This window comes from Echiichthys vipera (genome assembly GCF_963691815.1).
Source record: "Echiichthys vipera genome assembly, chromosome: 21".
In the NCBI taxonomy this organism is placed as follows: domain Eukaryota; kingdom Metazoa; phylum Chordata; class Actinopteri; order Perciformes; family Trachinidae; genus Echiichthys; species Echiichthys vipera.
This window is the reverse complement of record NC_139846.1, coordinates 7719939-7746523: the sequence shown is the minus strand read 5'-3', so window position 1 is coordinate 7746523 and position 26585 is coordinate 7719939. Positions and strand designations below refer to the sequence as shown.

Below are 26585 nucleotides of genomic sequence, written 5' to 3'. Positions count from 1 at the left end.
AATGTTCTCGATGGCTTATTTGATTGAGGAGGATTTTGCGCCGGAATTACACTTTAACTCCTGACTACTACTGACTATAGATATCATAAACAAATTTAGATAAGTCCCTCATGTAACCCCACTTCAAAACATCCAAACTATCCCTTTAAATGAAGGTGGATATTGTTAGCAAAGGTTTAAATTTTCCTACATAACTTTTAAGAAGGAGTCGTGTATCATGCTCTCCACCTCTTCCACCAACACACCGTACTCCGCCTGACACACAGTGTGTCCCCTCCTGCCTCTTTGTTCGAGGCATTTCATCATGTCTCTGTGGATTTCTGGTCCGGATGCAGTCGACGCGAGCTCCTTCAGCTGCTCAACGGGATCCTCTGGACTATTTTGGATTTGTAAGGCTTTGAACACAGCGGGAGCAAATTTCCCGTAGTGAGCAGTGGAACAAAGCACCACGGGGCACGAACGGTCCTGCATTCTATCAGCCACGACTTTAGCCACGGCGGTGTGTGTGTCCATGAGGTAGCCCGTCTGTGTGTGGACGCTCCGGATGGCAGCCAAGCAGTCGTCTTCAGAGCACCAGCCAGCCAGAACTTCCTGCTGTATCCTGCCAAGGAGAGGCTCAGGAACACGAAAGTGCTGCTGTCGGTCTAAGCGCGTGAACAGCTCCTTGACGAGATGGCCGTCTCCGTCTGAGACGTGGAAGATAAACCTCTCAAGGTTGGAGGACTTTAGGATATCTATAGCAGGGGAGTGGGAAAGCATCAGAGGCCGTCCCCGGAGATCGTACTCGCCTGTGTTGATAAAGTCCGCGATGATGCGGTTGTGGTTGGACGCACAGATGACTTTCCTTATCGGGATTCCCATTCGCTTGGCGTACACAGCTGACATGGCGTTGCCAAAGTTCCCAGAAGGGATGCAAACATCAATGGGCTCCCCGAACTTGATAACGCCGTCTCTGCACAGATCCAGATAGGCGGAGGAATGGTACACCACCTGCAAGAGGAGGAAAAGTTAATAAAATGTGTCATCAAATTGTGACAAAACTTTTGTGTAGCTGTGCAAACTGCAAGAATAAATCCAGAAAAAAACACAACATGAGCTCAACATGCAAGTTTATTCCCTTGTTGCAGCCCTCATTGTAAATGGAGCACTTGTGGGTTAGGGTCTGTTGGTCGGAATAAACCAACATTCTGGAGACTTCAGACACCAAACTTGATGCATGGAGGTCAGATTTAAAAGAGGACATTTCTAATAATTACTCCTGTGAGGAGGCTCGGACACAAAATGCCAAGACTAATTTAAAGCTACTTCAATACAATGGGTTGATGTGGATTCATGTAACCCCTGTCAAACTGAATAAATATAACAGTAATGTACCTGACACTTGTTTTAAACGCAGGCCCAGTGAACACTGTATTTGGGAGAAATTCTGGAGAGAGTGATCAGTAAAATAATGATAGCTTTGTCTGTGAAGGGGAATATTCCACTAGATTTGTAGATGATATTGCTCCACTTGTATCCAACAGATCTCAACTTTATAACCAAATAACATAAAATGATTGATTTTGCTGTGTTGCAGGCAAAAAGAATAATAGCTTTTAACTGGTAGAAGATGACAGCGCCTACGCTTGGTGCTTGGGTCCAGAATATGGCGTAATGTAGGCCACTAGAGAGGATAACATTTATGAAAAACAAACAGGTGTTTATGAAAACAACATGAATGATTTAATAAATTGTGGAGACAGGAAAGCTTCAGGACAGGATACTTAAGGAACCAAAGTAAGAGTGGGATGTGGGTATGTTTTGATGTGTTGTAATGGCATAACTTTGTGTTCATATCTTTACTTTGTTTTGTATTTTATGAATGCTATTACTCTTTTGCATACTTTACCTACATTGTTTTCTGTTTCTTTGACCTGGACGCTGAAGAACCTCCTACTGAACTACTGTGTCATACACGTCCTGTTGTTTGTTGTTGTCCATCAGTGTCTCCGGCTGCAGACCAATTTCCCTGAACTATGAAAGTTTGATTTTTATATACGTTTTATTGATTTTGGCTCAAAACGTGAGCAGGGGAGATGTGTAGAGACCAGACAGTGTGTGTGTGTGTGTGTGTGTGTGTGTGTGTGTGTGTGTGTGTGTGTGTGTGTGTGTGTGTGTGTGTGTGTGTGTGTGTGTGTGTGTGTGTGTGTGTGTGTGTGTGTGATACAGTCCATAGTAATGCTGACATTTGTATTGTGAAAAATCAATAAAGACAATTATGTGCACTATGCATTATGTGCATATGGAGATTTTATAGACTTAACTTCATCAAGTGTTCAATCAGCATGTAAATAACCAAATGAATGATGGCAGAATTGTTTCAGGGTACTGATATTATAGAACAGAATGCAGCTATCATTCACATTATTATTATTAATATAATTATTAATATTATTGGTAGAGCCAGAGTGATATCCTCGGCCAATATTGGCCTTTCACAGACAAATCAGTATTGGCATATACAGTATGTTTATCGCTTTCTATTGCTTATTTTGGATTATTTTATTTTTGTTACTTATTTAAAATGTCAGCACTTGAGCGATACTGAACATGATGTTTACTTAGCTATTTCTTTTATTACTTACAGTATTCTTTATTTTTTCGGTGTTAATTTCGAGAACTGGTTGACCGACATTGTATGTATAATGTAGTTAAATATTCTTTAACTATAGTTTTCACTCTATATGGTTTCATTGTTCCTTTTTTATCTACTTATGTTATATGTTGTTCAATTATTTAGTTGGTTCCTGTGACCATGTCTGACATGTTGGGAGGGACAGTGGGATTTATGTTTTTTTTTTGTTTTTGTTCCGGTTTCTTCACTTTAAGGCGGAGGCAGTGACACACTGCACAACTGTTGTACTTATCCTTCTCTGATCATCTGCAAAATTCAATAAAATATATTTGTTTTGGGAAGCAGCCTTAGTGCCTTAGCAGAGTCATAATCGGTGCACAATCAACACAGAAACAGGTCTATTTTCATTCCAGCTCAACAATTCAGTGTATTGACCTCCATATCCATGTACCTTTTCTTTTCAAAAATATTTGCTTTATCTGGACGTTAAATAAAAATGTCTGCTGTGAAAAAGTGATTATCTTCAGTGAGCCACCCACCTGTGGCAACAGCCGCGCCCAGTTGATGGAGTTTGCGGTGCTGAGGACTGTGCCGTACTCTACAGCCAGGTGCCCGGTCAGCCCGCGCTCTCCAAACATCTTCTTTATGGTTCTCTGACAGAAGTCAAAGTCTGACAGGACACTGACCGCCCTGGCGTTGCCCTCCCTGTAGCTCGTCATCTGAAGCTTCTGAATCTCGCTCACGCCTTCCTCTGGGAAAAACACCAGCACGCCGGTCCTGTGTACGTCAGTGCCACTGAGGCTGCTAAAGCCACTGAGCACCGCGCTCCCTGTGTCCCCAGAGGTGGCCACAAGAATGAGGTAGTTGCACATCTGTGGGAGGCAGTAGGCGAAGAGCTGGGGCATCAGCTGCAAGGCAAGGTCTTTAAATGAGGCGGTGGGGCCATGAAAAAGCTCCAGGACATACTGATTATGGATGAGATGTTTTACAGGTGCTACTGCCTCACTAGAAAAGTTGGATCCATACGCCTTGAATATCATTGTTCTAAGGTCCAACGCAGAGACATCCGATGGGTGTATGCACTTTTCAAGTAAAACCAACGCTCGCTCTGGGTATGACATGTCCGCTAGTCTCAGCCATTCACGAGCATCGATGTTTGGGAAGCCATTTCTGGGAACATAGAGGCCTCCATCTGTGGCCAGACCCTCAACTACCACATCACTGAAGTACGTTTTCTGATTGGACGATGCCACGCCGTCACTCCTGGTTGACACGTAGGTTTCTGCCACGTGGTTCTGATATCTCTCCACAGCCTTCAGCACCTTCTCTGCCACTTCCTCCACCGTGTCCCCTGTTCCACACAGCACCCGCACGTCAAGCCACTTCTCATAAAACCGTTTCCTGTAACACAGGATGTCCCTCATGGAAACCCCTGCCTCCTGACCCACTATCCTGTTCACCTTCATCCTGGCCAGTCTCCGTATGATGTCTTCACTGTCCACGTCCAGGTAGATGACCAGTCCGGAGTCTTTGACATGCTGCATCGCTGCAGCATGAAGAGGGTTAGAGCCTGTCAAAGAGACAACACATCCAGAGGAAGAGAAGTTACACAAAGCCTGGCCTTCTTCCTCCAGGAAACGCTCTCCGCCGACTGCCGCCAACTTGGCAGACACAGGCATCTTCCACGTCGTCTCCAAGACGTCGTCATCGACATCGATGACAGGCAGTCCCAGCCTGTGGGCCACTATCCTCCCCACTGTGGTCTTCCCTGCTCCAGGAGCACCCATGAGCAGGATGTTCTTGTCCCCCAGCAGGGAGGCTTTGGTGGAAAGCCATGATTTGGATGTTGGAAAGTAGCATCTGACAGCTTTTAGTGCATTCAGTAAACCCATTTAAGAGTCAGATAACAGCAGCCTGCTCTCCTGTGAAAAATAAGGACACACATCTTTTATTTAGACTTACCACCTCTTGTTTTGACAGTGGCTGCTATAACTTTGCACATGTTTTGGTGCCAGGACAGTATTTAAACAAAGGAAATGTCCTCATGAGTGATAGTTTAATGAGACACTCACGTGGAGTTTGGTGTTTTTTTTCCGTACTTCAAACTCGCTAATGGCAACTGCAGTAAATGGTTTGTTTTAACGGAGAAAACGCGATTCTGTACCACAAACTTGACCGGAGGATCACTCTACTGTATTCTCCATAGTCACAAACAACTACGGCCAGCCTGGAGGGACAAAAGGAATAAATGTCGAAGGCCCACCAGTATTACGTTGTAAAACGATATACGCTTTATTTTAAACGCAATGTAAATACGGGCTTACATATTTAATGATACAAAATACGTCAACAACAATAAGGACTTTTTGCATCACAGTATACGCTAGGACGAGTGTTACTACCAGTGACCTTAGTGATGCATTCAAATGCTCCTCAGAACATTGTATTTTAGTTATCTAAATTCTAAAGTATAAATTACGACTCAGATTCCCAAGAAAAGATCCACAAAGTGAATGGAAAATAAAAATGTTATCCCAGATCCGATTAAACAAGGTGTGTGTAATGGTTTTAAGTTTAATAAATAATATATAATGCCAGTTACCAATTAAGACACAGTCCGTGAACTTTACATGCGTTCGGCCCGGGCATCTCCAATTTACCATTTTAAAACATGTCCGGGAATGCAACACTTGCTCCCTCAGTTGCCTAGCAACTAGCTGGCAGCGTGTTGTCAAACAAATCATTACGGACCCAATGTTAGCTCGGTCAAATTAACTAACTTAAGTAAGAACTACGGCGAAAAGTACCGTGACTTTTTAACCCTTCCTTTAACCGTCAAAATGTCTGAAGTTGTGTATCCGCCAGAAAGCGTCTACAATCTCATTCCAAAGGAAGAGGTTTGTACTCAAAAAACCCAAAGGTACGTTACTTTAACGGTACTAACGTTTCTAGCTAACACAATTTCGTTCCTAACGTTAATGTTATGTGTTGTACGACGAGGGTATGATTGGCCTACTTTAGTTTAACGTTAGAGTTTTGAGAAATTGAGCAGAATAGTTTAAGGAAACATGTTTAAACGAAAATGATCAATTGTCTCCCATATGCTGCCTCTGAAGGTATATGTCCAAGTACAGGCCGACGGTTGTTCTTGAGAAAAAGTCAACCCAGGATGCGTTTAGGACGATGGGACCAGCCAAAGTGGAGGTGCCGTCCCCAGAGAAATACCTCAAGAAGCATTCAAAAGAGCACACGCTGGCCGAAAGTGAGTTCTCCTCCGTTACATTTGAACAGTGTGGGTGTATCTCTGAGCAGTGGTTCTCATAACTTCACATGTTCTATCAGAAACACAGTGTTCGAAGGAGCTTCATAAATCCTGCACTGTGAAGAAACCAGCGGTTCCTGCGAGGACAGACAACCCACCCATGGGCCTCCACACCAAGAGAGATTTCATAAAGACTGCTACAGCAGTGCCAGGGAAGCCCCAGCCCACCTGTGTGGACACTAGTAAGGGGCACAGGCAGCTCCTAGAAAATTCAGGACTTGTCCCCAAATACATCAAGAAAAAGGTAACGTTTCCCCACAAAACACACAAGAAAAAACTGAGAAACACGTCTCACATGTCTGCTTATGTCAGATACATTCCTAAAAACAGAATTACTACATGAAAGGTAGCACATAGAAAATCATAGAGTAAATTCCCTGTATTTATTGATGATATATTATTTTTATTATTATTACTAATATTTCATTAGGTGCACTGTGAACATGTTGTCTAAAGTTTCCACTTCCTATTTGCAGCATTACGGAGAAGTACCCGTGTACCTGCAGCAGCGCAATGAAGAAGAGTGGAGAGCTCAGGTGGAGTACGACAACTTTGTGAAAGAGCAGAGGGAGCAGGGAGCCATGAAACACCTGTCAGACGAGGAGCGCCGAGCCGTCCTGGAGGTATCCAACACAGGGCTGCACAATAGCAACTGTCTACCTAAAAAACTGCAGGAGTGGGGGAATTCATTTTGTAATTTCATGTTTTTTAAACTTGATAAAATGGTCTACGTCTAGTACCATACTGCTTAAGCACTATAGGAGCTCCATCAACGCTTGTCACCAGTACTTTATATTTATAATTTTTAATAAAAACATTGGAGAATCAGCCTTGTAGCCACCCCAACACACACAGACAGTACTTCTGATTCGATGCCTCTTGACAGTCATATTATCAAGCTGATTTTTATTGTGACAGTGACGGGTTTCCCTGTTTGGGTCCGACAAATACAGGGCCTGAAGAAGAACTGGGATAAACTTCACCATGAGTACCAGGGCCTCTCGCTCGTCACCGACAACCTGTCCAAGAAGTCCCACAAGAAGCGCCTCGAAGTGGCGTTGAAGCAGCTGGAGAACGACATCAACCTCATTGAGAGGTTCAAGACCATCTACATCCCCAATCACTAGGACGTGAAAAATGTATTTAATCAGATGTACTGTCTTGAGACCCTGACCTTTAAATCCTGTATTTGTATATTCTCATGATGTTATATGAATGAATCAAAGCGAACTGCACATTTCACACTTCTTGTATTACATAAAGGAGAATTTGTAATTGAATGCCTCTTTATATTTTAGACATGTTAAATGTTGAGCGTCAGATAATGAAAACCAATTGTTTCTTTATTTTTTTCTCACCTTCCTGTCCTCCAGAAGGAATTTCTTGGAGAACAAAAGAAGAAATAGTCATCGGTGTCGGCTCTAAGTGTGTCCTTTAAGATACATTTCTGACAGAATAAAAATGTACTGCATAGAAACTGAGCCGAACATCAGTTGTCAGTTTTTTTTAACCCCCCTGCAGTGGCCCGTGATGCGGCTCTCAAGCCAGCACAGCATCACATGCAGCTGATTACCCCAGTAATTCTCCCCAACTAAAACAACGCTGTCTTTTCACGCAAATGACTCAAGCGTGATCCCACAGCACATGTGGCTGGTCAGGACGTCTCCACGTATCTTTTGACTTTCTCTTCTTCTCTCCGCTCTTTGATTCTTGAATGGTCGCTGAAAAGAAGGCAACAAAACTGTAAGTAAGTCTTTGGTTCTAACGGATTAGAAACGGTGCTCAGCAGTTATCTGTAGTTCACAACTTGGTGTGGTTTATGTGCATCTTGTCCTACAGTAGCTCTTTCCTGTCACACTTCATAGGAAGTTGTTCATGATTTGCTTCAGTGTATGTAAAGTAAAATATAACTGTGTATGTCCAATGAAGGTCTCTGCAACCTGTGTCCTAATCGGAATATTTACCCCAGTGAACACCACCACAAATGGACAACGCAGGGATGAAAAGAGGAATTGTGGTACGTCCAACGCGAATATCATTCAGTCGACTTATCTGGTGCTGAATTCATGAATTTAGGTCACATTTCTATTAACAGAAAACTATATTAAATAAATCTCTGTGATACTATTTTCTCAGCTATCAAGAGCGGCTGTAAGATAACATGTTTGCAGTTCCCAAACTGCATTCCTAAAAGTCATTGTTATTTGATTAAAAGCTGCAATCCTTGGGTTTATTCCATAAACTTCAAATAAATCTTTATTTTTTTTTTTTTTTTAACTATAAAAAATCCTATTTTGTAGAATTTTGGGGGCTCTGTTCCATTAGCTGCTGCTGTGGCTGCTTCCAAAATCAATAAAACATAGGATATGTGTATACTGTTGGTGTGATTACCTTACTTTTTTATTTCATTATATATCATGTGTCTTTTATATTGAATGAATATTTTGTCTCATTATATCTACCATTTACTTTTGTCTTTAGTGGAGCCTCCCAGCGAGTATTTCACACAATCGTACTTGTATAACTGGAGTGAAAATTAGTTCAACTGGACAACTATGCAAAGTTCTTTTGCCATGTGCTTTGAAGAAATACTAGTAGCAGTCATGATTACATTTCTCTAAGGAGTGTGTTTTTTTTAGTGTTTGAACAGGTCTTTTTCACATTTGACTATTCCTTTTCAACGACAATGAGTAATAAACACCTAAAGTTCATGACTTCAACGCCTAACAGCTTGCTGTGTGTCCCAGATAAAAGACGATTGGCCTGGATACAGTCTGGACCTGTTTACTTACCCTGAACACTACCATGAGGACATAGAGAGTGTTTACATCCCACATGGCGTAATTATGAACAGGTAAAAATACACGTACTGCAGAGCCATTTCAAAAACAAAAAAAAAATCACTTCTTGTTCATTAATTTTGGTCTTGATGTGATTTCTCCTGCAGGGTGGAGCGCCTGGCCCGCTACGTTATGGATGACTTTGCGGACAACAATATAATGGTGCTGTGCGTCTTGAAGGGAGGCTACAAGTTCTGTGCAGACCTAGTGGAGTTCATCAAGGTTCTTGGCCGCAACTCCAACAAGTACCTGGAGACCCGGGTGGAGTTCATCCGTCTGAAGAGCTACCTAGTAGGTTAACTACACAGAGTACTAAGACACGGCTACATACAGTACAGGAGGCTATGACGCATGCTTCTTTTCTGAGTGAAAAGAATACTTTCAAATGTTTTATTTAGCTAGTCTATGTTACAGTTACGTGGTACTGAAATGATAAGTTGATTATCTGGTTAGTCAATCAACAGAACATTTATGGACAAAATCAATCATTTTAGAGTTTATGTAAGCCATTTATTGAGTGAAAAAAATGGCAAAGATTCACTTTTTTTCAGCTTCTCAAGTGCTTTTCTCTAGGGAAGGGAATATCTTTGGGATTTGAACTGTAGGGTCGGAAAAACAAGAAATGGAACTTGTGATGAGCATTTTTTCAGATAAAACCCATTATGGCAACTACAATATCCCTTACTTACAACGCCACATTTACTGCCTGATATCAGACCTGACTGTCGTCTTGTTACACTATAGGTGTTTTTACACTGTACAGTAACACGTTAACTTGTTTCCCTTATTTGTGGCCTGGTCTGCAAATTCAGACCAAGCACCCACCACAGCGACTTCCTGGTTGATCCAATACAGAAGTGCCAAAAACCGCAGTTCTCCGAGTGTCCATTAGGAGCATGTTTCATAACAGAGCAGTTTCTCATTGACCCCCATGTTAAACAGGCTGTTTTCACAGCATAATTAAACCTGTTTAAGATCTGGAACAAAAAAACATTCTAGTCTGTATGTTTAGGTCATATCTCCATGACAACACTGAGGGGGGGCAAATTTTTTGTACCAGGCTAGTTTTTATTTTATTGGAGGTTAAAGTTTATGAATAATTAGGGGCGTGGCCTCTTGAGTGACAGCTAGCTGCTGGCCCTCACTTCTCCTCAGAGGTAAACGTCAGTCAGATGGATGTACCTCCCTCCCCCCAACGTCACATACATGCCCTTTTTTGGTCAGAGGAAATGAGGCAGAGTCAAAGTCTGACAAGATGGCGACTCCCATAGGCGAGGACGATTGGATCAAGTTGAGAGAACAGACCCCGATGGGTATGCTATGTCCATTTTTATACAGTCTATGATCTCGACAGACCGAGGTAATCTGCCAGCCTGATTTAGATCCTAATGTGAGGGCTCGGAACCTACACATATTTGCGGCTCGATTTCCATGAAAAATGAGTTGTGTCTCGTGCGACCCATAGCTGTGAGTTTAGCGGATCACAGGAACATGAGAGAGCAAGTCATCACCTGGTAGTCACGTCAACCGTGACAGTAAAATATCGACCGTCGGGATGAGCAATTGAAAGCCTGTGAAATCCGAGAGATTCTGGCAGAGATAGTCGTATATTCTAAGAGCACAGTGACAGCCAAAGACACATATGCTGTACGTCACTGTGTACGCCCAATTTTGTGATTCACGTCACGTAAGAGGAATATAATGCCCCGGTTTCACGTTGTCGGGATGTCAAATTGCCGCCTATGCCAGGTCGCAAATGTGACGTATTTTCGATATGAAAATTAATTATGTGTCTATCTTCAGTCTGACATTGCCTCCACTCAGCCAACTTTGTGTCACTACAGTGTGTATTGCAAGTCTGTGACACGTCACCTGCTGGACGCAGACTTTTCCACCTGCATATACTGCACTGCGTTTTAATGATACAGAGCTGGTTGAGAATCAGCAAAGTTTCCCTTCCGTGAGGCGGTGCTGGTGTGTTGGGGCAATATTGACAGCTTGACAATGGTGTTAGTCCTGCCCCTGGTGCTGATTAGCTAATAGCCCCCTGTGACACCAGACTAATCAGTCAACTCGGTGGATTGGGCGAATTCTGGCAACGACATTCATGCACCAAAGACACTTGCCCATTTTTAACATCCCATATGTAACGTGGAGAATTGGGAGTGGTACCCGAACCCACAATATGCTGCACCAGCATCTCCATATTGGAGTTCAGACGGTCCATCATAGATGACCACCGGCCCATTGTCTGCATGAATTCGCCGTGGGTCTCCTCTAGTCGTTGAAGGAGCTGCCTCTTAATGTCCAGATCCTCCTGCGCAACAGAAACGGAATCCATGGAATGTTTTCTCTTGAGTCTCTCTCTCCTGTAGCCACTCGGGGCAGCGTCAAGTCTCGGGCCTCGATTCACCAGTGTAGACATGGAATCTTCTGCGACTCCTTCCTCACCTGACACAAATGATGACTCTGTGTCAGGCGAACTGGCAATGGATTCCATGGTCTCCACCGCCATGCTGGCGGCCTTAATACCCTGGGATATGACATGAGTAACAGGAGATCCTCCCCAAATGGACTCACAAAGCTCAAAATAGAGCAAGATTACTCGTCCATGGCCATTTCTCCTACCAGAGTCGACTGCTTGCCTGTATCTGTTCCGTATGGCTTTGACTTTGGCAGTCAATTGACCTGTGAACACATGACAAACAAAAAAACAACAAACAAAAGTTATGGCTCTGGTGTTCACGCTACATGTTTCTTACAGAGAAGTGCTCTTCTTAGAGCTTCTGGGAAGGGCTAGGGGTTAGATGAATGCAACGGTTTTTCATTGAGATATTAAGCCCAAATGAAAATGGACTTGTACTCACAATTCTTAGGGACCCGTCCCCCACAACTAGAAAAGGAGCATGCAACTTTCTTTAATTTACAAAGGCTAAACACTTTCCCATTCTAAACAATTGGGCTATTAGCCAGCGTCAAAGAAATTGTTTTATTGAAATAAAAAACAAACCAAAATATAATAGCTAGGCCTACGTACTTCTTGTGATTTCATCCTTCCCATGTGGATACTCCTTTCTCATTGCCGTGGCTTCCTCTGGCGATGGATAATACTCCCGGTAAAGCTCATGGATGTTCGTGTATTTGCTTTGCAATGTCTCCCAATCTATGTTTTCCACAGCCTTGACCTCCTTATACTCATATATTACTTTCAGTAACAGTTCTACCTCGTCGTCGGTCCAAACAAGGAAATCTCTGGTATTTGCCATTCTTCCTTTATAGTATTTCTTTCTCCTGTAGCCACTCGGGGTAGAGTGATTCACTGGTGCAGACCCGGCATCCTCTGTAACTCCGTCCCCACCTGGCATGGACGACGACCATGTGTCAGGCGAGCTGGCAATCGATTCCATAGTCTCCACCGGCCCATTGTCGGCCTCGATACCCTCGGGTAACTCATGAGTAACAGGAGATTCTCCCCAAATGGACTCACAAAGCTCGAAAAAGAGCAAGATTACTCGCCCGCGGCTATTTCTTCTACCAGAGTCGACTGCTTGCCTGTATCTGTTCCGTATGGCTTTGACTTTGGCAGTCAATTGACCTGTGAACACATGACAAACAAAAAAACAACAAACAAAAGTTATGGCTCTGGTGTTCACGCTACATGTTTCTTACAGAGAAGTGCTCTTCTTAGAGCTTCTGGGAAGGGCTAGGGGTTAGATGAATGCAACGGGTTTTCATTGAGATATTAAGCTCAAATGAAAATGGACTTGTACTCACAATTCTTAGGGACCCCTCACCCACAACTAGAAAAGGAGCAGTTTTGTTACAACTAAATGTTGAAAGTATTTCATTTGCTTGGTTAAGTAATTTCTTTATGTTGTGTATTTTATTGTGGTCACTTTAAGAGTCACAGTATGTCAGTAACAGGAAGTTACAGTATGTCACGCATGTGATCAGTAATTAGGAAGTAAGTGAGCATGACTCAGAGAGCTGTTGTTATTGTACCTAAGCTAATCCAGTGCCATCTGCATACATTTTATTCCTTTTGGTTACATCGTGGGTATGTATCTAGCATTTTATGTGTAACCTACAACCGCAGAGCATTATCTTTTGGACAATGTTACATTCAGTGAAGTTTAAGGCTAGAAATCTATCGGGTCGCCATTGCGGATGAATACATTGTTCTAAAGCCTTTGGAAGTTCCTAAGTATAATAAATAATTGAGCAGACAATGTCTAACATGTTAAAATACGAGGCCATGCATAACATTTGAAGCCAAATATACATTAAATATGTAAAACCATAAAAACAGTAAAAATATAGAGATTTGATTCATAGTAAAGTTTGTGTTATGTTAACACTGTGTATACCTGTACATGTTAAAACTAAGCATAGTACTGATTGTGGTTTTTGTATGTTTTAGTGTCACCTCTCCTTGCAAGGTCAATAAACCTGTGGACTAAGGAACGACTGTCTTCAGAGTCTTGATGTCAGGTAGAAGTTTATCTTGCTGTCAAGTTATATACAGTACATATACCGAGGACAGCACAGGAGCATGCAGCTCTCTTTAATTTACGAAGGCTTAATACTTTCCCATTCTAAACAATTGGGCTATTAGCCAGCGTCAAAGAAATTGGTTTGTTGAAATAAAAAACAAACCAAAATATAATAGCTAGGCCTACGTACTTCTTGTGATTTCATCCTTCCCATGTGGATACTCCTTTCTCATTGCCGTGGCTTCCTCTGGCGATGGATAATGCTCCCGGTAAAGCTCATGGATGTCCATGTATTTGCGTTGCAACGTCTCCCAATCTATGTTTTCCACAGCCTTGACCACCTTATACTCATATATTACTTTCAGTAACAGTTCTACCTCGTCATCGGTCCAAACAAGGAAATCTCTGGTATTTGTCGTTCTTCCTTTATAGTATTTCTTTCTCCTGTAGCCACTCAGGGTAGAGTGATTCACTGGTGCATACCCGGCATCCTCTGTTACTCCGTCCCCACCTGGCATGGACGACGACCATGTGTCAGGCGAGCTGGCAATCGATTCCATGGTCTCCACCGGCCCATTGTCGGCCTCGGTACCCTCGGGTAACTCATGAGTAACAGGAGATCCTCCCCAAATGGACTCACAAAGCTCAAAATAGAGCAAGATTACTCGTCCATGGCCATTTCTCCTACCAGAGTCGACTGCTTGCCTGTATCTGTTCCGTATGGCTTTGACTTTGGCAGTCAATTGACCTGTGAACACATGACAAAAAAGGACAGCTGTGGTGTTAGTGCTAGTGAAAGATGGATAAATGAACACATCTGCAGGCATCCATGTCGGCGCTCCTCCTCGTGCCAATTTCTTCTTTCTGATGTATTTCAGCATCATGGTTTATCTGGCTAAAACTCACTTACAGGGCTCAAAAAGCTACTGTATGGGCGTTCAAGGTCTCCACTCGTGACAAGTAAAACATTTGTCATTTGGGATTACTGTGCCACAGTAATCCAGTCCAGTATTTTTTACAGTCTATGGTTCAGATGCTGTTTTTTTAACATTGCGATATAAAAAAAATTGTACACGATAGACAATTTAATATTGTTTTGACCATATATATTGTCATACTGCCCAGCCCCATGTGTTAGAAAACTACACTGCAAGTTATAGGCTACAACTAAACAGAGAGGATGTACACAGTGACAGTGTGAATATTAATCTAGGTCCAGCATTGTGTGTCTCATTTGTTATTATAATAATAATTATTATTATTATTAATAAATTGTTGTATTATCTGATGCAGAACAACAACACAATATAGACATTATTTATTGGCCAACCTGCTTTAACTAAAGGCATCGGCCATTGAAAACCCCCATATCCGTCACTAGGAGATCAATTCTAAAAGAAAACCCAATGAAACCAACTTCTTTTTGAATATACTAAATGCTTAATATACTGATCCACACTCCAGACCAGTTGGTGGCGGTGATGCCCCAAAATGGTGTTTCTCAAACGTCAATACATCTCAAAAACAACAAGACAGACATGTTGTCCTTCACACGTATCCCGTTTTTACGTTTCTTACCTATTAGTGTGTGTTTCTAAGGTCGCCTGTGAAGAAAACTGGGATGATACCAAAGACCTTTCACCTAAATAAACTAAAAATGAAAATTAACTTGTACCCACAATCCTCCAGCACCCCTCACGAGCACAAAAGGTGCGTGCAACTTTGAGGAACACAGAAACGGTTAAAAACACGACGCCATTTAAACCATCGGATCAAAACGCAACCGAAACGCTAGAGAACGGCCCACGCAAACCTTTTGTGATTTCATCCCTCTTGTGTGGATACTCTTTTCCAACAGTCAAAGCTTCGTCCGGGGCTGGATAGTGCTCCCAGAAACGCTCAAAAATGTCGACGTATTTGCTCAGCAGCGTCTCCCAGTCGATGTTCACCGCCGCCTTGTCCACCTTGTACTCGTATGTGACGTTCAGTAACAGCTCCACCTCGTCGTCGGTCCAGAAATCTCTCGTCTTTCCTTTCGCCATTGCTGTTTGTTTTTTTTGGTTTCACCCTCTGTAGTGTTTTCTGGTGAAACGAACCCGTCTTCTTCCTGTTTACACTGGCGCGCGCAGTCCCCAGTGTAAGTGAACGGTCACGTGATATGTTTGGTGTACAAATACGACCGGAGATTATTTCTAGTTCGATGCAATACACGACGTTTCTGCGGAAGGAGAAACGGCGTTTTGAAACGAAAACGTATCACTGTGGGATTTTTTCCCCCTCCAAAACTTTATTAAGAACAAATCAATGTGCGCATGTACAATTGCCCCCTCACCAGTCCACTTGCTTTGCACCATTGTATAAGAACACCTCATTGTGTATATATGTATCTTGATTCTTATATTTTATATTTTTAATATATATATATATTTGCTATTTATAATGCCAATGCCGGTTCTTGAAAGCTGCTAATCCGTGTTTTGTTGTCCTTAATAACAATGGCAATAAATAAATTCTAATTCTAATTCAGTACATTACAACTTTGAGTAGAAATATTGAATTTGCATTTCTCAAAAACATAATTAACATTTTCAAAGCAGCAAGGCCAAAAAAACTGCAATTTCCCAGTTTGGGATTAATATAATAATATAATATATCAATTACTGTAACTGAAATAATATCAGTATTTCTATACTATTCTAAGGCTCTATTGACAATAACATTAAAGGTACATACACAAATAAATCAAAATAAAATAAAGTACATAGCACATACATAATTAAGCTAAAATACTTAAGATAAGGCACCCCCCTTCTACCAGCCAATATAACAGTCCTTAAATAGGTTTCTATGCACAAATAAATCAATGGAGCCAGTGTGTGCATTTGAATTTATCCATCCTCAGCCACTAGATGTCACTGTTGTTCGTGTTTAGCCAGCAAAGAGCACCTTCAGACGGGACACCTCAAGGACGATTGAGTGTGGAGCTGCTCAAATCACGACCCTGCTGCTAATTGGTGCAGTCACCGCTGCCAAGACAAACAGTTAATGACACCGTCTGACACCTGGAATGTATAAACTCTTTGAATAATATAGTAATGTTTACAATGATGTCACCGCAGTCACATATTATCCTGTAGTGTACTCTGGCACGAAGCACATCCAAAAAATTATGTGATTTACATTCCTCTGCATGCGGTCCCATTCCTTCTTTCCCTTCACAGCACAGGGGAGGATTTTACAGAGGTCCAAGTAGCTGTTAGGACAGCCTGAATTTAATTGTATATCCATTATATTATGATGTCATAATATAATGTCACAAGTTTTCTTAAAAGGTAAAGAAAAGAAAGAAAATACCACCCAATAGGAGAAAGTATACCTGCAGGGAGTGAACGTTATTCAAATAACAATGCAACTTTCACCCTAAAATAACAGTTGTTTGCATCAGTTTGTCACCAGATCCAGAGGTGGAATTTACTCAAGTATATATATATATATATATATATATATATATATATATATATATATATATATATATATATATATTGTAGTACTTTTATTCTGCACTACATTTGTCTGACAGCTTTAGTTGCTTTTCAAATAACAATGTATCATCCCCTTGATGTGTTGATTTTGAATGTTTGTGATAAACTGAAGGAGGAAGTGTCCCTTTCTGTGTCGAGAACATTCTCCTGCTTCTTAAGATAAACAAACTGTTTTAAGAGTTTCTTGGATCAGCTGGAAAATGCATCGTGACAGAGCTGGAAACATGAAAAGTTGACCTTTTTTAGAGATATGTTGTTCTCACAGGACAGCAATGCTACAAACATATGGCGATCTACTAAAAAATGAGGCATCGCAGTAGATTAAACTACCCAACAGTATAGGAGTAAAATGAGCACAACCTTAAACATCTACAGCAGTAAAATGCAACATACACTTTAAAACAGCAGGAATATTAATGCAGATGCGTCATATAGAAAAACACTGCTGTACTTTTCATACTTTCAGTCCCTTTTACTGATAAAACATACTTACTTTTACTTAAGTCAAGGATCTGAATACTAGATCAACGCATACAAACGTGTAAGCTTAAAAACTACACTTGGAATTGGTTAATAAATACATTTCAATGTCAACAATCAACATGGCGGCATGCAGCGGTTGTTATTGCTACGCTAGAGGATGGTGTCTGAGTGATGATGCTGTTAGTCAATCTCACAGGTCATGATGGAGTCATGTGACCTGCCCCCAGGGCCAGGATTGAGTCCATGTCACTGCTCCTCTTATCATAGTCATGCATCTGTAGCCGACCAAATCTAACTTCAAAGCCGTCCTCCTTCAAAGCTTTGCTCGGCTGTGCTTTCCACAGGGACAGAGAAAGAGAGCCGGCCTTTTGTTTATGTTAAGGATAATATTTTACACTCACAGTACAATAAATGTCCCTTTGTGCGTTTGTCTTGCGTTAATGCTGCATGCCGTTCTTTCTTGAGTACTGTACAGGAGAGAAAAACTAGAGTTACATGTCCTTGAGAAAACATATATGCTGTTTCTCAATCTGACAGAGCAGTTATTGTTATTTCTGCCGGCTGAAAAGAATAAATCTCCATTTCATTTATACAAACTGTTGAAGAAGTAAAAGTGCAAGGAATCACAGACGATGTGATTTTAAAAAGCACAGAATAGACAGCATACTTATTGTATGCTTGTATGACTTATGTGTGTGCAATATTCTGTGCTCTAATAATAATTCAACTATGCAATACTCATGTTTACAATTACATTAATACTGCATATTTACACTGTACAATATACCCCACTATCACTATTTTTGCTAACATTGTTGTTATGTGTTGTTGCATGCATATTTTCACACTTTTTGTGTCTTGTATCTGTTGCTGTATTTGTGAATCAGATATATTTCTGATTCTGATTTAGTATACATTTTTCCATTTCCATCTTCCCCTCCGCAGAACGACCAATCAACAGAGGAGCTGCACATCATAGGAAGCCAAGATCTGTCTTTCCTGCGTGGAAAGGTGAGTTGAACAAAGTTTCACACTTACCTTTGGATGTATTTGGTCACTGGGGCAGTGTCCTCTGACAGTGTTTCCATTTCTTTTAAGATAATCTACCATGACCTCAAGAGGGAGTTGTTTTTTCTGATAATTCATTGAACTTTTAGCTAAAATAATGAATACAAAAAATGCCCTTGGACTAGAACAAACCCCTGTGCTTCAACTTTTGAAGCTTTCTTTGTGCAGACCTCATGAGTATCACTTTGTTAAAGCGGTTCTGCCCCAGCCTGGCCATCAATCAGACATTTCAGGTAAATGAAAGTTCCCACAAGGCAGATTTACTGACTGTTCATCCCTGTTGAGCTCCGGCATGGAGGACCCAGGTCTGGAACGATCCCTCCTCACCACATTATTCTCCCTGAGATAGGCAAAAGACAGAAACTTCACTTACTCAGCTGAATGTGTGCAAATGTTCCCAAACAAAAAAACCCGACTGATGCTGAAACCCCTTAAAAGGGATGTCAGCGTCTGCTGTGGGTAAAAAGGTCAACGGGAGTGAAAACAGAAAGGCTGACCACCACCACGCACAGAAAACATGAATCACTCCACTTTCTCTGTGTAACTAAATTTACTGCTTTTGTTACAATCACCTTGAGAAATATTAAACCGCCTACACAGTCTCATATATTATGAAAAGGCTAATCATCATGAGTCATCAGCTCATTTAAAGACACACTTTCTGAATACGGGCTGTGTGCATTTCTCTGTGGAATGAGAGTTTTGAAACTTTCACAGTGTTTATATAACACCTCGACCTCCTTTAGAATTTAAAAGAACATGGTTTCTCTCTTTTTACAATATGGGACCTTTAACATTATCATTAGCATGGCTATAGACTCTTAGTCTTCTGTACGGAAGAGGATTAGGGCCACAAAGGAAAAATATATTAGAGTTCTGACTTTATTCTCAGAATTCTAACTTTAAACTCAGAATTCAGACTTTTAAACTCAGAATTCAGACTTTAAACTCAGAACTCTAATGTATTTTTCTTGTGTGGCCCTAATCCTCTTCCGTACAGAAGACTAATGAAGTAGATACCATCTTAAATTCTTAACCTGACCCCTGAATGAATGAATTAAAAAATAAACACCATCACCAATTTTTGACTTTGTCCTCTTTAGCTCTTTAGTATCGATGATTGATCACACACATGATCCAGTTACAAACTCCCCAACGGCGGTGCTATACACACTCAATGAACTGCCACTGTGTAGTGTTGTACAGGCTGTATAGTGTGTTTACACTCTGCAGAATGAAGCAAGACAGACTCATTATGTTTGAGTTTTCTTCTTTACACGTCTCAAGCTGACTTTCTCTGAGTGTTGCGTAACAGTGTTCAGGTGTAGAGCGAGAGAACACTGGCCGGGCGCCTGCATTCTCTCCGATCACTCTCCCCAAAACCATAGATACTCTGCAGCGGTCTCACAAAGAGCCCCATACACCCGGCCGAGGGAACAAGGAGTCACTTGAATCTGCAGCAGGGAAAAGTGTGCAACACCCAGACACTTAGAAAGTGACTCTTTCTCAACTGTAGACACAGATGTTCATCGCAGAGAAGATAATAAGTTCTGTGTTTTGGTTAAAAGTGCTGAAGATGCTGCCAACATTGTTGCCATAGATACCATCTGTAAGAAATTTCACAGGAACAATCTAGCCTTTATTTTCACTTTGTGTCAACTGTGTTCAAATTCAAAGGTGATGATTTACTCATGTTTTTCTTTATTTACATGTCACCAAGAGTGTGCTCATTGTTGAGGTGAGTGTCTTCCTCTCCTCTGCGCTGTCCTACAGTGTAGTTTCTTTTTCTTTTATACTGGATTCATTCTATCAAGCATGTCCTTCCCATGCTCACCTTGTTTGATGGCTTTGACATGTGTTCTTGTACATCGTTTGGTGTCTTGTTGATTGAGAAGCCGTGGTCTCTTTTGTCTTTGGTTTACAAAAGAACAAAAAGAAAATCTCTTTGAGATCATGTTTCAGTTGTAAAAGTTTCCGGACTCGAGGCAGAAACATTTAAGCTCAATGTCACATTGGTTGTTCACTCCATGCAACTGTTGTGAATGGAACACGTCTGCAAAATGTTGCATGTGGAAAATTACCTACTTTTAACTTATGTTATAATGTGTTTTATATTCTACAATCTGCATATTTCTCTCCTCTTTAAAGCCTCCTCCACTCAAATGTCCCACATCTCTCCCTTTACTCTTCCCTTCCCTCAGGCCATAGTTGACACAGGAAAGACCATGAAGGCCCTTCTGAAGCATGTGGCGACCTTTGAACCCAAGATGGTCAAGGTCGCAGGGTGAGACAATTTTCCAGTTGTTTTCCAGTCATGTTCCACACCAGGGGAAATGCCAAGTGCGTGACGAACGCAAGAAGATATATCACTCATCCACAGTCACTGTCTCATGCCCGGGTTGGATGCTCCTTTGCACAGAAACAAGATCAACACATTTCCTGGCACATGGTTTATGTTGAAACTTTATCTCCCTCTTTTACTAAATGTTAACATATTGCATGAAAGTGAGTCCTCCATTGGGTATTTGTTACTGGATTGTTTTACACATGAAAATAACTAAGCAAGATGATGTATATATTAGTCAGTTAGTTACTGTCGTACTGCACTCTGGAAATGAAGACTGTATTTGCTGTGTTTCAGTCTGTTGGTGAAGAGGGTCCCTAACATGGCAGAAAGTCTGACAGACTGTAAGTACCTCTGGTTTGAATGTCATCCATTCTGCTCTTATAGTTACAGTTATATGGGCTTAATCATCCTTGACTGTACTGTAGCTGATATGTTTGCCAGTCTGTTGGGGGGCATGTTTTGTTACAGAAGGGCTACTCAATTATGACAAAAATCCTAATTATTTTAGGCAATACTGAGATCACATTATTTTACACGATTACTCACTGACTTTAAAAAATCTGCCCACATCCTGTTACTCTCTAACTTTCTAACATTCATGTCTGTGTTTGCTCTGAAAGATGTGGGATTTGAAATCCCCGACCACTTCGTTGTTGGTTATGCCTTGGACTACAATGAATACTTCCGTGACCTGAATGTAAGTCTGCCGCTGCACACAGCACATGACCTTTTGAAGTGCTAAGAGAAAGACATGAAAGAGACAGGGCAGTGGGGGGACAAACACAGTAAATCAAAGAGATGCACTCATCTACCTGAAACCCAAACTCACCCGACAGGTATCCTCCCTGTCTGAGTGATTTTACATTTAAGCAATGCAGCTCACATCCCTTCTATCTGTGACGGATGGTTTCTGTGTAGCACCATTATCAGGTTTAAAGGTCTCATATTGTAAAAAGTGACATTTACTTGTATTTTAAAGAAATATATATAAAGTAGGTGGAGGTTGTGTATAAATACTGTGAAAGTACCAAACGCTAAATCCACAAAGAAAAGGCACAAAGCCCGTATTCAGAAATTGTGTCTTTAAACGAGCCGTCAGGATTTCTGTACGGTTGTGATGTCACAAGTGTAGGTAGAGAGTGCCACTAAGGTGCCGTTACAGTCCGTCCCCAGCAGCAATGACGTGCTGAGATGCAGATAGCACAGGTGCAGAAGAACTGGAAACGTTGACCAGTCAGAGCAGACTGGACTTTTTGAGGAGGGGTTCTATAAGGCGTTAAAACGGAGCGTTCAGACACAGAAACCTGAACCTCGCAATGAGCTTAATATGGGACCTTTAATTTGTCCCATACTTTGGTTTATGACCAAATACCTGCAAAACAAATGACGCTCCCATCAGCCTCAGCTGTACTTTGTGTGATTAGCACTAATCAGCCAATGTTAGAATGCTATCACACTAAACCAAGATGCTGAACATTACCTGCTAAGCATTTTAGTATTGTCAATGCGAATATGTTGCCGTGCCAACATTAGTATTTTGCTTGAATTTCAGGCCTCATGACTAATCTAGTGACCATCTAATTTAGTCTGAATCCGAAAACAAGTTGCGAGTACAACAACTGCCAGTGCCATAAACTTTCCTTTCTTTTCTTTTTTTTTTTAACATTTTTCCACCAAACACCTTTTGCATGTGAAAAAAATGTGGTACTTTCTCTTTGTGACCATCTCACTGGTGCCTTAAACTCTACAAGCACTGAGTCAACCTATCCTTTGTTTTCTTTTGTTGCAACCCCTGACATCTAATTTCAAGGCAGATTTCTCAGTCTGAAATTAGTAAGTGCAAAGTCATGTGAACTTTGTCATTTTTATATCTGTAAAGACGTGGCCTTCAATTTACCTCTGACTCATGTGAAACACTAAGCCACAAGACCGACTCCCATACCTTTGTTTGCCTGTGTGTATTCACATGGGTGTGTGTGCTGCTTGTATGTACTGTACAAGTGTCTCTGTGTGTATGTGTGTGTGTGTGTGTGTGTGTGTGTGTGTGTGTGTGTGTGTGTGTGTGTGTGTGTGTGTGTGTGTGTGTGTGTGTGTGTGTGTGTGTGTGTGTGTGTGTGTGTGTGTGTGTGTGTGTGTGTGTGTGTGTGTGTGTGTATGTGTGTGTGCACGCGTGTCTCTCATGCATGTTTAAGGGGGTTGGTATTCATTACGAAAGGGGGGGACCTGTGGAATGTGGAGGTTAGGATCTCATTATCAGGCAGAGTTAAAGCTTCCCCTCTTATCTGTCCTTATCCTTCAGGAGAAATATGAGTTGAACCCCTGAGACGCCCAAAGTTAGATTAATGAATGTGTCATATCTCTGCAGATTACCTTCCCTGCTTTTAAATGAGTGCAAGCTTCATCTTTTCATACTGTATACGGCATATTGAGGCTCTCGGAGCATACTGGAATCCCCCATAGGGCAGGGTGATCTTACACAAATATTTTGCCATCATCAAATGCAACGTTTGGGACGAAGACTGCAACACACTGAAGGGTAATCTAACATTCCAGTAACACGTGCTTTTGGACTCCTTTTAATAATTATTCCGCTCCATGTGAATTATGCCTTTGAGCTTGACACGATGTACAAATAATGAAAGCATGACATGGATATTATAACAACATGGAAGAACAGATGATTTATTTATCTATTCAATTTATTTGATTTTTTAAATGTCTTCTTTTCTCCTTGTTGATGTGCAACTTACGATGATTTATTATTGTGGTTCACATTTTCTCTTTGTTCATGGAAGTCATTTAAAAATGGTTCTAAAAAAGTTACACATGCTGTTTTCTCTTCCTCTTTCAGCATCTCTGTGTCATCAGTAAGACCGGGAAGATGAAGTACAAGGTTTGAGAAGTAATGCACAGTTAGACATTAGCGCTGCAGAGCTGTTTGCCTTCATTCTTCAGCAAGAAGTAAAGTTTATTTGTTGTTTCCTGTCATTTTAGTAAAATAGTATTCATATTTATATGTAACTTAAAATGTATAAGTCCTGTAAATTGAAAGGCAATCGTGACTCTCCGAAAGATCTTCGTAAAACATCTTTAAATTAAAAATGTGATGTTATTGTTGCATCGTCCTCCATTTTTTTGTATTTTGTTGTGATGCACGCAGGAACAAAGAGATGGACAAATAAAAGAAAGTAACGCTAGCCACCAGGAGGTGACTGTTGGTGACAGATGGGGTGAGCTTATGGACGTTGGCATCCCTGTGCCCAAGCGACGCCCACTCTGAACCATGGAAAACACCCAGTGGGTACAGCCAGCAGACCGAACAGCATCTTCTCAACACACTGTGTCAATTTGTTTTCAACTTTAATCAGCCCGAACTGGAAACAAGAACCAAAAACGCGAGAATTTGTCAAAACCGACAAGAAAATTAAACGGTTTATTGTTTTTACATTGAAATACAATCTCTCAGACAGGTAAATTATATATTTTATGTTGAAAATGACACTTACTGACCCAACGCAAGTCGCAAAAATGCATGTAAAAGCCATTAGTTCTTTCATTAAATATTCCTAAATTACAATTCCAAAAAAGAAAACGCACTTCATTTTCCTGAATCAAATTGAAACTGCTGTTTTTACAGGCTTGTAGTGGTGCAATTAAACTCTGAGCACACACACACATGGAGGTATTTTGTATGTTCTGCTGCCATCGTTGGGGTGACTGAGTGAGTCAATTGTGCGTGTCGACAGACAGACCAGAGCGCGCTTCGCCTCACGCAGCGTGCACTTTGGGGAGTGTTATCATGTGGCTAAGCACTCTTGATTCTTAATCACCTGAAAGTCCAAACAGTCATCAAATCATGTAACAGGAACGCTTGCGCACACATGCCTTATTATTCTAACAGTGTAACGATTTCAGATGATCTGTCATTACGATCCTAACTGAAAGATGGGGCAATAGCCTAATTAATGTTTGTCTCTTAACCCCAAGATCCTTCACTGCTCCATGTGTAGACCACCAAAGAAAATAGAGATCATTCTTTATTGTTCCAGTAACTTTTGTGTCATTCAAATATCAAATTATACTGTGTGTTTTCTTCACTTTTTCAAAGCACGTTTCTAAGCCAAAGGTGCTGGTACAGCTCCAGCTTCAAGGCCTCGGCAAGTTAAATGACCTGATAAATGAGTTGCTGTTTGGATAATACGAGTGACTGCAAACAAAAGAGACTTCTGGGAGGTTCAGTGCATGTTGTGCTTTCGAAACTCTCTCAGGTTTCTCGTCTGTAGTCATAAACAACAACTTCATTAATTCATCTAAAAAAACGTAAATCTGCCAGGTTTTGTCACTTGTTCTTGACCCCTAAGGTGCAGAGGAGCCAGATAAGCAAGAGGGAAGAAACTCAACAAATTACACAGCTTTTTTGGCTGGGTGCTGTCTGTGCCGCCTCAGCCACAAAGACCCCCATTGTACCTTTGGCTGCAATCTTGTGTTCTTATCATAAATCATCAGCACTTGGTGGTAGTGGTTAACTTACCCCAGCACTGATGCCCCCCAGGGCAGCGTCCTGGGAACCCAGAGGCATTGTCCTTCACCTTGATGCAGGGTTTGGTGAAAGCAAGATGGGACAAAAAGCCTTGCAGGTTTCACATGCTGCAGCTTTGTAGTGCTCTGTCAGGGGAACTGAGGACGGGGCCCAACCGCAGAAAGTAGGCTACAGGTAAACTGCGCTCAACACAAAAGGAACAAAACAGGAATTGTGCATTTGAATGGCCTAACATTCATACATTTGAAATGTGAAACCTGTGGTTAGAGACGGAGCCTTGGTATTTCATTTCACATCACCAGCAAAACTGATCCAGAGGACATTTACTCCTGAAACTTTATTTTATTGTTCAACCTTTAATGGAATACTTTGACGTTTTAGGAAATATGCTGGCTGTTTTGCCAAGAGTTAGCTGAGAAGATGAATACCGAAATCTCTGTTAAATATGAAGCTACTGCTAGATGACAGCTAGCTTAGCATGAAGACAGGAAGCAGGAGAAACAGCTAGCCTGGCAAAAACTATTCCTAGAGTTTGACTTTGGAAGAGATTAAACAAACAACATAATTTAGTGAGTTTAAGGGCGCTATTTGGCAGATTTTTGTTATAGACTATTTAGAGCAAGGTTAGCTATTTCCCTCAGATTCACGTCTTCATGCTCAGCTAACCATCTAAACGTAGCTTCATATTAAAGAAGTATTGGGGAAATTGGGAAATACACTTAATTTCTTGTTGGATGAGAAGATTGATATGGTAACTATGGAGCCAGCGGTCAGTTGGCTTAGCTTTGCACAAAATGGAAATAGCTTACCAAATCTGTCCAAAGGCAAGAAAATGGACAGATCCAAGCCAGCTGTTTCCCTCTGCTTCCAGTCTTTATGTGAGGCTAAGCTAACCGTCTCCTGGCTCTTAGCGTCATATAAGACAGATATGTTCTCAACTTACTCTCAGCAAGAAAGCAAATAAGCACATTTACCATCACCTCTTTATAGAGTGCTGTAGGGATGACATATTTTTGAAGGCCGACCCAGAAGTTAGCATCGCCCTGGTTTCCTTGTTAGAAAGTCAATGGGATTTTGTAATTGTAATCTACAGAAACAAACATCACTTTTATGTTTTTTGAAGTGTAAATGCATCTGCCAGAGTAAAAAGCTACCATTAGGCTATAAGCTAACGTCACCCCCAACTAGCTTGTAACTTGCTCACGGCTTAATGACATACACTTAGCCACTTTCTTTTAAAGACATGTACAACCTTAAAAATGCACAACAATGCAAAGTGAGGTATTTACTGACGTATTAGGTCGAAAAACAAAATGTTAAAATCTCTTAAGCCTAT

At 41.3% G+C, this 26585-nt stretch overlaps 4 protein-coding genes across 4 annotated transcripts; 2 read left to right on the top strand and 2 right to left on the bottom strand.

The window, feature by feature from the left end:
- Positions 1 to 47: 47 nt before the first annotated feature.
- Positions 48 to 4795, bottom strand: thnsl1 (threonine synthase like 1). The gene is made up of 3 exons (XM_083936197.1): positions 4687 to 4795; positions 3154 to 4536; positions 48 to 990 (listed from the first exon to the last, which is right to left on the bottom strand). The coding sequence occupies exons 2-3, from the start codon at positions 4504 to 4506 to the stop codon at positions 187 to 189; spliced, it is 2157 nt and encodes a 718-aa protein (XP_083792323.1). The 5' UTR covers positions 4507 to 4536; positions 4687 to 4795; the 3' UTR covers positions 48 to 186.
- Positions 4796 to 5454: 659 nt separating this feature from the next.
- Positions 5455 to 7063, top strand: enkur (enkurin, TRPC channel interacting protein; the record flags this gene model as incomplete). Its single annotated transcript, XM_083936523.1, has 5 exons — positions 5455 to 5534; positions 5731 to 5876; positions 5957 to 6180; positions 6413 to 6559; positions 6890 to 7063. The coding sequence occupies 5 exons, from the start codon at positions 5455 to 5457 to the stop codon at positions 7061 to 7063; spliced, it is 771 nt and encodes a 256-aa protein (XP_083792649.1).
- An 857-nt stretch (positions 7064 to 7920) lies between these two features.
- Positions 7921 to 23608, top strand: prtfdc1a (phosphoribosyl transferase domain containing 1a; the record flags this gene model as incomplete). The annotated part of the gene is made up of 9 exons (XM_083936381.1): positions 7921 to 7953; positions 8684 to 8790; positions 8884 to 9067; positions 18240 to 18305; positions 20083 to 20100; positions 20564 to 20646; positions 21004 to 21050; positions 21330 to 21406; positions 23561 to 23608. 9 exons carry the CDS (start codon positions 7921 to 7923, stop codon positions 23606 to 23608), a joined length of 663 nt encoding a protein of 220 aa, XP_083792507.1.
- Positions 9186 to 15369, bottom strand: LOC310963518 (uncharacterized protein). The gene is made up of 4 exons (XM_083936380.1): positions 15083 to 15369; positions 13460 to 14017; positions 11814 to 12371; positions 9186 to 11464 (listed from the first exon to the last, which is right to left on the bottom strand). The coding sequence occupies exons 1-4, from the start codon at positions 15309 to 15311 to the stop codon at positions 10845 to 10847; spliced, it is 1965 nt and encodes a 654-aa protein (XP_083792506.1). The 5' UTR covers positions 15312 to 15369; the 3' UTR covers positions 9186 to 10844.
- Positions 23609 to 26585: the final 2977 nt, after the last annotated feature.